Here is a 13,186-nt window from a genome sequence, read left to right on the forward strand (position 1 = left end):
GGAGGGTTGGGGGGCAGGGTTTGGGCCTCAGTTTCCCTATCAGAGGTGGTGGTGAAGCCTTTCAGCTGGGCTCTTGCTTGCGGATTGAGGGAGGAGTAGGGTAGGAGTTTGCCCTTTTCAGTCATACTCACAGGTCTGACAGATCCTCCGATTTCTCCTGTAAATTATACGGCAGTATGGGGACTTCAGAGTGTGGGCCAAGCAGTGTCTTAATTAAGGCATTACTCCTGGCAGACAAAAAACTGTTTTGCAAACTACTTTCGTTGGAAGGGGTTCTTAACCTTCATACATGAATGGGTTCCCAGAGTAGAAACCTCTGAAATGGACTATGAAACCGTGTGTATGCACCTTAGTACATTTTTCTGGGGAGAGACTTCTGGCTTCATCATATTCTGGAAGAGGCCAACGATCCCCAAAGAGTCAGGAATCACTGCTGTGGGTTAAATAGGACACAACTACCTGCTGATCAATTTCTCCAGTCCCAGGGACATTACACTCGAGATTTTTTAACTCCTTTACATTGACATGGACTTCCTAAGTTTACTTCAGATACAGTTAGAAAATCAAAGTCGTAAACCTACTTGTCCTAAAGCAAGGTTACTACTTCACAACTGGCCAATCATAGTTCAACCACCTAGAGATTTTCCAGCCTTCTTGAGATTACCTGCATGTTAAGGAATCCAGGGAGGGGGGAGGGGTAAGGGGGTAATGGGAATGATGAGGTTGTGTTCACTTGGAAATATGTATCGAATGCCTCTTGGTTTCTGGTGTGGGGAAATAGAAAGATGAGTAAGGACCCGGACTGTGCATTTTAGAGGGTTAAGTGGAATGCAGTGGAAGGAGCATGGGCTGCAGAGTTAAACATAGGTTCAGATTCTGGTCTCTCTCCTTATCCGGTGTGGAAGACTGACTTAACTTCCTGATCCCTCTCTCTTTGTCTGCACACACAGAAAGGGAAGGGTAGGGATAAAAATACCTCATTTAGGGTTGTTGTGAGGAATAGATTTTATGAATGTAGATTGTGACCATATCAGGAGCTGAGTAATGGCTAACTGTGCTTACAGTGGAAGAGACAACAGTGGAGGAGATGTAGAGATAGGGTGTGAGGAGGGTGGGGTGCTGAACATGAACCCCAATAGGAATTAGCAAGTCTCAACTCTCCCTGGAGGGCTGCTGGGAGAAGTGTTAGTGGTATTAAAGCATCAACCTATAGCTTTACAATCCTGAACCTGGGACTCGGCCTCAAAGATCTTTTGTTTTCTCTCTCTCTCTCTCTTTTAAATTTAAATCCAAATTAGTTAATATATAGTGTAATGATGGTTTCAGGAGTAGAATTTAGTGCTTCATCGCTTGCATATAACACCCAGCGCAAATCCATTCTAAATACTGCAGGTCCTGTCTGAAGTATCAAACCACTGTGCTCCCTGCAATAATAATAATAATAATAATATAATAATAATAGTAAAACTGTTATTATTATTTTAGGAAGAGTACTATAGACTTTGGAACCCACTTCAACTTTGTAAAACTCTTAGTTGCTTGAATAATAAAACACTTAATATGGTTCCTGATGCCTGATGTACACTAAAAAAATACTTATTACTAATTGTTTTACTGTTAATACTCTTAAGAGGGGTCAGGTTAAATAAAACAGTAATGTATACCTATCTTTTTCATCTCCCTACTTTTCTTTTACTCACTTGTTTTTACTTTCAGCACTTAAAAAAAAACAACCTTGGTTTCTTTTTCTAATTTTTTGCTTATGTCATATAGTACGTTGTGCATTTATGCACTCAGATAAGACCGTTATGTGGAAAGTTGATATTAGAGGCATTTGGGTTTGTTTTACTTTCCCGTAATTATTATAGCCTAACAGATGCTTAGAAGTGGAAGGTCCCAGGGCGCCTGGGTGGCTCAGTCGGTTAAGCGTCTAGCTTCAGCTCAGGTCATGATCTCATGGTCCGTGACTTTGAGCCCTGCCCTGGGCTCTGTGCTGACAGCTCAGAGCCTGGAGCCTCCTTTGGATTTTGTGTCTCCCTCTCTCTGCCCCTCCCCCACTCACGCTCTGTGTTTCTCGGTCTCTCAAAAAATGAATATAATGTTAAAAAAAAAACCAAAAAAGAAGTGGAAGTTCCCTCAGGAGTCATCTAGGCCTTTGCACCTCCACACTGGAAGACCGGGGGGCCGTCACTGGCCAGAGAGTTTATAGACCTCTGTCGGACCCGGTTACCAGTTCTTTGAGGCTCCCCGTAGCTCCTGGTGTATTGTAGTCACACCTGTACTTGTTGGAAACATCCTTTCCCATACTGTAACTTCTACTCTTTGGTCCTGTTCTGTTCTCTGAACAAATATTGACTAAATCTCTTCCCACACAGCCCTTCAGACATTGTGGTCGTAGTTAAGTTTTTTATTCTTCCTTCCACATCCACAACTCCTTTTGTGCTTCTTACTCAGCACAGTCCTGTACTGTTCTGGTTGCCTCCCCTCCGGGGAAGGGCTGCAGTTGGCAGGTCCTGTTCAGAGTGTGGTACTTAGAGTGGGACACTGTCACCCTGCGGTCTGATCAGGAGAGACGCCAGTGAGCCCCTTAACTCCCTTCCTCTAACCTGGATACTGTGCTGCGGTTCATTTCTAAGGATGAGGCCCCAAGTCCCCTCGTTCTTTTGTATATGCTTTCATACAATGTTTTTGATCATATAACCATACGTGGGCTGTATAAGCATTTTTGATATTATTTAAGATGTTTAGTAGTATCCATCTTGGTGTTCGTGTCACGGTTTTATTTCATCAAGGACTTAATTTTAGGTTAATTTAAGCTTGTCTTTTCATATCCATCTTTTACCAATTTTAAGATAGTATTATTTCCTTGAGATTTGTGACGTACTTTTTGATAATATCCTATACTGCTCTTTGGAGAATTTAATTGGTGCTCTTTTTTCCTGATTAGCATGCTTAATCGAATCAAATATCTTTCTAGATCCGTATGTCAAACTTCTACTTGATGCCATGAAGCACTCAGGTTGGTAAGTAAATCTTTTTAAAGCGTTGGTCTATATTCTGGCTGCTAAAAACACGCAAACAAAAACACACTTCAAACTCGAGCTTCTTACGATTTTTCGCTTCCAGCCACAAAGCCTTTTCCGTATGGTAGGCAGTGGTGACGGGGTGCATTCTTTCCAAGCAGGTCTTGTTCCCTTCAGACATCTTCCACCATAAGACTAAGTCTCTGGCTCTGCCACTCACCTCCAGTATTTAGTAAAGACCACACTTAAAGTCTTGTAAGTGATTGCCAGACCTGGCTTTCCCACTCTACCAGCCTCAGCATTGTCCTTCATGGAGAAGAAATCTCGGCTTCTTATGTAGGAGCCTTCCAGGTGTTGTTTAACTTCAAGGAAATTAGAGGAAGTGACGTCTGAAGTCCACTTCTTAACAGTCTTGCCCAAGGATAGCAACTCCATCTTATTTCCAATATGGTCTTAATCAGTTGACCAGATGATTTATGGAACTGCGTCGTGGGAGTTGAAGTAGGATAGATTTTGCGGGCGTGACTTCCTTATTTTACAGATGAGACAGCTGAGTCCTAAAGGTGTCCCAAGGTTTCTTGTGTGTTAGTTTTGAAAGGGCTCTGTGCTACGGGGCTCCTGATTCCTTGCCCGGGGCTCCTTGCCCGGGGCTGTTTCCCCTGCACCTGCTTTTGGACATTGCTTCTTTAATCCATTCTTGCCTTTTAGTGCGGTTAACAAAGAAAGACACTTCTCTTGTGAAGACTGTGATGGAAATGTCAGTGGAGGTTTTGATGCTTCAATGTCTCAGGTAGGTATTTTTGCCAAGTTGTTCTCTTTCCTGATGTTTGCTAAGCACCTTCCGCATGCTGGGCATTCTGTTTAGTAGACTGTGTGTAAGGTTCAAACAATGAGTCAGTTATGGTTCTTACTCTTAAGGAGCTTATGCTTTCATAAGGGAGACAAGCCATGAACACAGACAATGATAAAAATTTGAGGCGGGTTGAACTCTCTTAGGTGGGTGTAGTTACCACAGTGGGACTGTGATACAATTGAAAAACACCAACAGAGTCAGCTAGAGCATATAAAGCTTCTTCAGGGGCAAAGAAGACAAAGACTGTTGCCCAAAGAAGGGGTATCATGAGCAAAGGTGGTGTGTTGGGAAAGAACAAGGTATATCTGGGGAATGGCATGTTGTCTAGTGCAGCAGAAGGGTAGGAACCCGTGGGGAATATGGGGAAATAGGATTGGAAAGAAAAGTAGGCATATGGTGGGAGGCTTTGAATGCTTAGTTAAAGAGTTTTCCCTGTACCTGGTGAGGAGTGATAATACCTTTGAAAATTTTTGATTAGGAGAGGGGCGCCTGGGTGGCTCAGTCGGTTAAGGTCATGATTTCATGGTTCGTGGGTTCGAGCCCTGTGTCGGGCTCTGTGCTGACAGCCAGCTCAGAGCCTGGAGCCTGTCTTCGGATTCTGTGTCTCCTCCTCTCTCTGACCCTCCCCTGCTCATGCTGTCTCTCTCTCTCTCTCTCAAAAATAAATAAAACATTAAAAAAATTTTTTTTTGATTAGGAGAGTAAGTTTTCTCATCTGGGAAAATATGGGTCATGGTTCTATCTGTCATAGAACAGTTATTAGAATTAAACGAGGTACCTCATATAAGGTGCTTAGCAGAGTAAGCACAGTAAGCATTCAATAAATATTATTAGTTTTTAAAAAATCTTTTAATATTTATTTATTTTTGAGAGAGAGAGAGANGTAAGAGAGAGAGGGAGATACAGAATCCGAAACAGGCTCCAGGCTCTGAGCTGTCAGCACAAAGCCCCATGTGGGGCTCGAATCCACGAATCGTGAGATCATGACCTGAGCTGACGTCAGATGCTTAACTGACTGAGCCACCCAGGTGCCCCTAAATATTATTAGTTTTTTTTAATGTTTTATTATTAGTTTTAAGTAATTGGAGAGTTTTGACAGCATCTTGGAGTTGGTAGAAGAATTATATCATGTGATAAGGGTAAATGAAGGTTTTATAAGTAACGCCTCCCATCTTGAACATATAACCCTGTTTAACAATACTTACTTGTTTCCTCCTGGGGAATTTTATATGTATTTTGGTTGTTTATAGCTGTTTCACAGTAATCTCGAGGGAAAAAAAACAGCATAGGGGTGAGAGGACTGGGCCTTGGAGCCTGGTAGAATTGAGTTCAAATCTAGTTCCCCTGCTTATTGGCTGTGGGACTTGAGCAAGTTATTTGCCTTATTCTCAGTTTCCTCATTTGTAAACTGATTATAACAATACCTAATAGCTCTCAAAATGGGTCTTGGTGAATTCATCCCCCTCTACCCCCCTTGGGGTTAAATAGAGTGGACATTCTGAACTTTTATCTTACTTCTTGGTAGTGTTGAGCATAGTTGGGTACTCCTTTTGTTTATTTTTTAAAAATTATAGTTTGTATTGTGAAGTGTCTCATTCATACAGAAGAGTAAGATACCTGTACGTATGCTTTTGGTCTCAGTAATAAAACAGACACCTGTGTAACTGCCACCAGATTTGAGAAATAGAATGTCACCAGGATTTCACAAGATTGCAAGCCCCTCTTGGATCACATTTCCTTTCCTTTTCTTACTCTGACTTTTGTGATAATCATTCCCTGCTGTTCTGAATAGTTTTACCATCTCTATGTACAAACAATGTGTTATTTAGTTGCCTGGCTTTTACCTTTTATACATGGAATACTTTGAGTTCTGGGTGATACTTTGTAGTTTTATGAAATCATACAGTATATAGTTTCCCGTAATGATTCTGCCCTTGAACACCCGAGATTCTTCCATGTTGTTGTACACACCTCTGGTTTATGTCGTTTGGCGCTTGTATAGTGTTCCACTATATGTCCATACTGCAGTTTACCCTGTTTCCGATCGTTTCCCGCTTTGTTATTATGAACAATACTGCTGTGAATATTTTTCACATCTCCGGGTGCACATGTGCAAAAGTTACTCCTGTGTATCTACCCGGGAGCAGAATTGCTGGGTCATGTAATAGGCGTTCACTTGGCTTTAGCAGGTAATGTCAGATGCCTCTTCCCCTGGTTTCCAGTATATGACACTCTTTGCTAGCTCACCTCCCTCTACCAGCTCTTTCTTACGTGTGGAAGTTTCTTAGTCCTCGGTGTTAGATCCCCTTCTTTTCTTCCTCTGTACTCTGCCAAGGGGATCTCATTTCTCTGCCTAGGTCAGAGCTCTCTTTTGAACTTCACATCTGTGCATCCAGATGCCCACTTAATATCTACACTTGGATGTCTTAAAGGCACCCGAGACCTCACAGACTTGTCCAAGTCCAAATTGATGATTGATACCATCCCTTGTCCTCACCCAACCTGGTAGTGTCCTCACCCAAAACTTGTAGTTTTGCATATCTCAGTGAATGGGACAGCCATCTATTCTATTCCCCAAGGTAGAAATGTAGAGATCATCCTGTACCTCTGATTCCCTTCCCATGTTCTATCGCCGACTTTTGTCCAATTTACCTCCTAAATATTTTTTTGGTGGGGGGGGCGTGGGTCTTACTGTCCCTGTTCGGGTACCATTATCTCTTGCCTAGAATATCTCATTAGCCTTCAACTAATTTCTCTGCACCCTGTTTGGTCGTCTGCTTATTTTTACAACTAGAGTCGAAGGATAAAAACAAACAAAAGCACCTCCCTGTTTCACTACTCCCTTTCAGTGACTTCCCACTGTTGTCAGGGTACAGAGTGATTTGCTCTAGCCGACCTCACCAGCCTGATGTCACGCCTGTCACCTGCAGCTCTGTGCTTCAGGACTACGGGCCTGCTTCCAGCCTCTCAGACACTCTGTTGCGGAAGTGCTCCTCCCCTCTGCACGGGTTGCCCTGTCTGGAAGGCTCCCTTCCCTGCCTTCATATTTAACTCCTCCTCACCCCTGAGATCCCAATTTAAGTATTCCGTCTGCAGAGAAGCCTTTCCCAGTCCTGCAGACCAGACCATTCTCATTGTGTGTATTCATGACATCTTGGATTATTCTTCATGACACCTGTCATTGCATATATTTAAACATCTTGGTAAATGTTTGATTAATTTCTAGTGCCTTTAGTGGATTATATATTATAAATTAGAATATAAATTATAAATAGATTATAAATCTACTAATAGATCTCAATAAGTATTAGTTGAAGGATGAATGTTGGATGAATGTATGTAAAATATCTGGCACACATCCCAGTGTCTGGCACGTAAGTACACGATAAATGGGAACTATTATTACTGGGATCCCTCATGTCTTTATTATTCTTATAGGGTCCTGCTCAGTGTGCTGTTGGCTTTTTGCACTTCTTTCTGAAGGTCTTTCTGAGGAGTTTTCCTGGCAATTCTAGTAGAATGAGACAGTGGTGGTCATTCATTGTTGATTCATTGCTCACTCAGAAACTTGATAAGAAGCAGTTTACATATATTCTCATTTAATTCTCACAATTCTATGAGGTAGGTACCCTAACGATCTCCTTTTGATAGTTGAGGAAACTGAGGCACAGAGCAGTTAAGAAACTCGCCCAAGGTCACCAAGCTAGGGAGGAGTGGAGCTGCAGTTTGAATCTGTCAGCTGCATTCCAAAGCCCACTCCCCCAATACAGTGCAGTGGAGTCCACCAGCTCACCGAGGATGGCGGTTAAGTGCTGTTGTAGTTCAGGGAGAAGAGGGAGAAGTCGGCCACTGGGAAGGCTTAGCAGAACAGGTACCTTAGGGCCAGGCCTTGATGACGGGGTAGATGTGGGGTTGAGGGAGTAGCACGGGTGGAGGCTCTCCCAAGCTGGTGAGCCATCTCAGCCAGAGACAAGATGGGATTTACAAAAAGCGGGTCAGGGGTATAAGTAATGGAACTTCTCTTATTTTGGTGACTCCTAGATAGTTTTATGCCAGAACAACATCGGTAATCAGGCCCATATGAACAGAGTGGTCACCCACGAGCTCATTCACGCGTTTGACCACTGTCGTGCTCACGTCCACTGGTTCACCGATGTCAGACACTTGGCCTGCTCAGAGGTGAGTCTTATTGTAAAGATCCTTCTTCCCCCTGGAGCACTCTGAGTTTGGACATTTTAATGATGTATACTTTACTTAAACATACTCCATTTCTTATACTGTTGTGGCTTCATGCCACTCTTAGGTTTCCATTTTTTATTTATTTATTTTTTATAAAAATTAAAAAAAATGTTTATTTATTTTTGAAGGTAAGAGAGACAGAACATGAGCAGGGGAGGGACAGAGAGAGAGGGAGACACAGAATCCAAAATGGGCTCCAGGCTCCAAGCTGTCAGCGCTGAGCCTGACTCGGGGCTCAAACTCACGAACCATGAGATCATGACCTGAGCCGAAGTTGGTCACTGAACTGACTGAGCCACCCAGGCACCCCCTTAGGTTTCCATTTTTAACAACTAAATGTAATTTTGAGATACAAGAGAATTTTAAGCATCTTTTTAGAATTGTCTGAATTATAACCTTTAAATTCTAATACTAGTGGTGACTTGATAATAATGAACTATTTTTCCTTTTGTGGATTCTTACTTAGTCTTCACCACAGTCCATTGAGGTAGATGCTATTATCCCATTTTATATATGTTGAAAGTCAGGCATTTTTAAATTTTTATTTTATTTATTTATTTTAATGTTTTATTTATTTCTGAGAGAGAGAGAAAGAGAGAGAGAGAGCATGAGCAGGAGAGGGTCAGAGAGAGAGGGAGATACAGTGTCCGAAACAGGCTCCAGGTGCTGAGCTAGCTGTCAGCACAGAGCCCGACGAAGGGCTTGAACCCACGAACCATGAGATCACGACCTGAACCGATGTCGGATGCTTAACCGACTGAGCCACCCAGGCGCCCCAAGGCATTTTTTTAGATCCATGGATTTGTAAGTAGTAGAGACACAATTATAACCCAGGTTCTTAACTGGTTTGTTGTGCTGCCTTCTCTCGGTAAAGCGCTTTGTCTTCCCAAGAGTAAAACATTTAGTCTCAAAAATACAACATAAAAAGTTTCTTTTATTATTAAGCACATTGATCGTTCTCAGAAGCGCGATACATTTATGCTCTTAGAGACACGTATGTATTTAATACTTGCATTTCATTAATTGAAGAGTGCGGTGTGCTGCGAAGTTCAAAAAACTAATATAAATTTCAAGCTTATATTTATAACTTAGATTATTTTCTCTTTCCTTTGAAATTAATAAGCAGCCCCATTGCATTTAATTATAACTCCTATTATTTGGAGAGTAGACTGAAACCTGAGTTTTTAAATAGGTCTCTTTCTTGGGTGTTATGAGAATTAATGCCTGTTAGCCAGTTAAAGTGTGGTAAGTGTCTCGAACTCCTCAGAGGAATGAGGCCATGGTATTGTGGAAGTCACAACAAGTAGGCCATTCTGTTTGCAGTGTGTTGGCAAAAACATGGCCAGGTTGGCTGTGGCATCTGTGTAGGTAGTTAGAAGACGTTTTCTTCTATTGAAGCTGCATTTTACCTTAAAAATATTGTAAATTAACAAACACGTTGATGGGGGGGGTGGAGGAGAGGGGAAAGTGGGTGATGGGCATTGAGGAGGACACTTGTTGGGATGAGCCCTAGGTGTTGTAGGCAAGCCAATTTGACAATAAATTATATTAAAAAAAATGTAATAAATTAGAAAATATGCCCTAACTTCAGGCTGTCATGCTCATAGCATGACCAGAATAGAATGTTCTTGATTCTTCAAAAAATTAAGAACTTAAGTTTCAGGAACTTAATTGTTCATAGGACAGTTGAGGCCCTGGAGAAAGGCCTGAGGGAGGTTCTAAGAGAGTTGCAGTGTTTGGGGCCAGCGGTAGAAGGTTCAGGTTCTCAGAGTCTTAGATACTCTTGTGTTTAATTTTAAGCTCACATTTAAGTTCAGTTTGTAGATCTTTGAAAGAATGCTTTCATGAAGTCCTTTTGGTAATATCTATAACTGTATCTTGTAGAGAGCATGGACTTTCACTTTCTGACTTTTGGTTCCAAAAGAAATTAGTTCTTTCAATAAGGTTATTGTATAAAGTTTCGAAAATTCCCTTTGATAAATGATTGACCCCCTCCCCACCCCAGTTTATTTTGCATTGCCTAGCATAGCTCAGGAATATCTACTCTTGTTCTTAAGAATCACTGAAAATAATCTTATGTCAGAATTTTAAAACATTCTTTAAAAGAGTCTGTTCTCAGACTGAGTCTGTTCTCAGACTCAGAAAAACATGCTAATGTTAGATTCTCTTACAATTTTTATAGAGCATGAGCACTTATTTTCTTTGTTTGCCTTGGTCTTTGTGATAGGTTCGAGCTGCTAACCTTAGTGGAGACTGCTCGCTTGTGAATGAAATATTCAGGTTGCATTTTGGATTAAAACAACACCATCAGGTAAAACTAACGTACGAAATCACTTACCCTCCAGAGTGCTATGAATGGAAATGATGAGTAAAGAAATGAGAAGTTCATTTAGTATTTGAAATTTGAAAGAGCTATTTATATGGAAAGAATACAAAATTATACTGTGTAAGCCAAACAGATGGAATTTAGTTCTACTTTTTAAATTATTATTTTGTTTATTTAATTAAAAAAATTTAAAAATATTTATTTTTGAGAGAGAGAGTGAGGGAGAGACAGACAGACGGACAGAGAGAGACAGAGTGCTAGTGGGGGAGAGGCAGAGAGACACACATCGGTTACAGTAACTGATGGTGAAATCTCACAGTTTTTTTTTTTAAGTTTATTTATTTATTTTGAGAGAGGCGTGCACGCACGCACGTAGGTGCGAGAAGGGGAGGGTCAGGTAGAGAGAGAGAGAGAGAGAGAATCTTATGTAGGTTCTGTGCTGTCAGTGCAAGTCCAACACGGGGCTAGATCTTCCTGTGACATCATGACCTAAGCCGGAATCAAGAGTCAGACACTTAACCGACTGAGCCATCCGGGCGCCCCTGAAATCATAGTTTTAATGGAAGTATGTTACATTTGGGAAGAATTAAACCTGAACTGTGGTCTATCCACGTGTCTCCCAAACCCGTAGCTCCAGGAGACAAGTTTTCACCGTCATTTTTCTGCCTGTAAGAGAGAAATTTCCTCTTTCTGGCAATTGTTATCATAGCCCCGGGTGGTTCTTCCTTTCTTTCTTACCCCTTTTGGCCTGGAGTTTATTTTTAAGATCATTGGTTAGTGTCATTGAGGTCGAAAGCACTGGTTTATATTCTCATACTAGTGAGCGGCTCTGCCTCAGTCATGCTGACCAGAGTGAAAGAAAATAGGGAGCACACAGAGAAAAGGAATGATTGACAGGATATACAGCCCTAAGCACCAGTATTTGGTTATTTTTCATGAAGAGGCTAAATGCCATTCTTTTGAGCTTTAGTTTTGGCCTGTGGAGAAATAAATGGGTTTAAAGGTCTCTAAGAATTGGAATGGCAGGACCTTCTGTTTCTTTACATACTTATGATACTGAGACATTCTAGCCTTATTACTATGTAACGTTAGATTGAGTATTTTCTTAGGTACCCATGCAAAGAATACCTAGAAAAAAAAAGGTTGTTTGACTTTTTTCCCCCCTGAAAAATTAAGACACCTTTAAATTTTGTGTGTCTGTATGTGTGGTTTCCGATTGCTTCCATGGAAGAGTGCCACTCTCGAAGGAAGAGGTATCTAATATGGGTCACTTGAAAAGTAAAGGAGGAGAGAGACATAGAAGTAAAGTGTATTTTAAATCTATTTAAATTTTATTAAAAATCCAACCAGAACCTTATTTATAGAGTTTTGTTTTGTTTTGATATTTGCAAATTGGAAGTTACTATCTGTTGGACTGCCTGAAACTTCAGAGAATGACGTCTGGTTATATTACTAGAAATGATGAAAAAATGGAGGAAGTCTTACTTATACCTAAATAATTTTAGATTGAATTAAACATATCCCATAATTTAAGAATTATGTCTCTACTGTCTTTTTTTCTATTTTATTTTATTTTTTTTACTTTAGAGAGAGAGAGAGCGAGCAAGAGTGCAAGCAGGGAGAGGGGCAGAGGGAAAGAGACAGAGAGAAAGAAAGAGAGACAGAATCTTAAGCAGGCTCCACGCTCAGCATGGAGCCCAATGCAGGGCTCAATCCCACAGCCCTGGAATCATGACCTGAGCCAAAATCAAGAGTTGGACATTCAACTGACTGAACCACCCAGGCACCCCAATGTTTCTTCTTTAGAATGACAGAAATTAGTAAAATAATATGAAAGGGAATGAATTCTGATGTGGTCAGACATTATATAAAATGTCATTATTCCATGATAACTTTCCATATAACCTTAAAGCCACATTCTTTTCTTTCTCCTTAGACTTGTGTGCGAGACAGAGCCATTCTTTCTATCCTGGCTGTTAGGAATGTCAGCAAAGAAGTAGCTCGAAAGGCTGTTGATGAAGTTTTTGAGTCTTGTTTCAATGACCATGAACCTTTTGGAAGGATCCCGCATAACAAGACTTATGCGAGGTATGCTCATAGAGACTTTCAAAACCGTGATCGGTATTACTCAAATATATGAAGACAATGACATTTCACATTATGGCGCTTCCATGATCATGAAGAAAATATGGTTCTCAAGTGGACAAACCTATGAAGCGTAAATGATCAATTATATACAGATAAAACACAGAAGATGCTGATTCTAGCGTACGTTCAGAAAAAGTAGCTGTGGTAAAAGTGAAACTGCCTTCAACTCCAAGGCAACCATTGTAACTTTACAGTTAACCGTTTGGTCATTAAGGCAAATAAATTACAGTTTTGTATTTTCTATGTTGTACTTGGTGTTTTTTATTATTTGTGTTTAAAAAATTGTGATTTGTTTTAATTACATGTGATTATTTAAAAATTTGATTATGAGGCACCTGGGTAGCGTAAGTAGCTGACTTTGGCTCAGGTCCTGATCTCACGGTTTATGAGTCTGAGCCCCGCATCAGTCTCTCTCTGCTGTCAGTGCAGAGCCTGCTTTGGATCCTCTGTCCTCCTCTCTCTGCCCCTCCCCTGCTCATGTTCTCTCTAAAAAATAAATAAATGTTAAAAAAAATAAAATTTGATTATGAAACCTGTGAAGTGTGCTCTTGTATGAATTTGATAGATGACTACTGTTAGTATTTACATTAACGGTAA

General features: G+C 40.8%; 1 protein-coding gene across 4 annotated transcripts in view; it reads left to right on the forward strand.

Annotated features, from left to right (window-relative positions):
- Positions 1 to 12,830, forward strand: part of ATP23 (ATP23 metallopeptidase and ATP synthase assembly factor homolog) — a 15,124-nt gene extending 2,294 nt beyond the window's left edge. The window contains exons 1-6 of one of the 4 annotated variants that reach the window (XM_077757448.1): positions 2,978 to 3,019; positions 3,732 to 3,813; positions 7,315 to 7,497; positions 7,918 to 8,055; positions 10,343 to 10,426; positions 12,378 to 12,830. In XM_077757448.1, coding sequence (XP_077613574.1) covers positions 7,957 to 8,055; positions 10,343 to 10,426; positions 12,378 to 12,581 — 387 coding nt within the window. In that variant the 5' untranslated portion in view covers positions 2,978 to 3,019; positions 3,732 to 3,813; positions 7,315 to 7,497; positions 7,918 to 7,956 and the 3' untranslated portion in view covers positions 12,582 to 12,830. Of the gene's footprint in view, positions 1 to 2,977; positions 3,024 to 3,731; positions 3,814 to 7,314; positions 8,056 to 10,342; positions 10,427 to 12,377 lie in introns of those variants that run through there. The other 3 variants (XM_077757445.1, XM_077757447.1, XM_077757446.1) reach the window with 3 other exon arrangements.
- The last annotated feature ends 356 nt before the right edge of the window (positions 12,831 to 13,186 follow it).

Source organism: Crocuta crocuta, unplaced genomic scaffold (genome assembly GCF_008692635.1).
Source record: "Crocuta crocuta isolate KB4526 unplaced genomic scaffold, BGI_CrCroc_1.0 scaffold549, whole genome shotgun sequence".
NCBI lineage: Eukaryota > Metazoa > Chordata > Mammalia > Carnivora > Hyaenidae > Crocuta > Crocuta crocuta.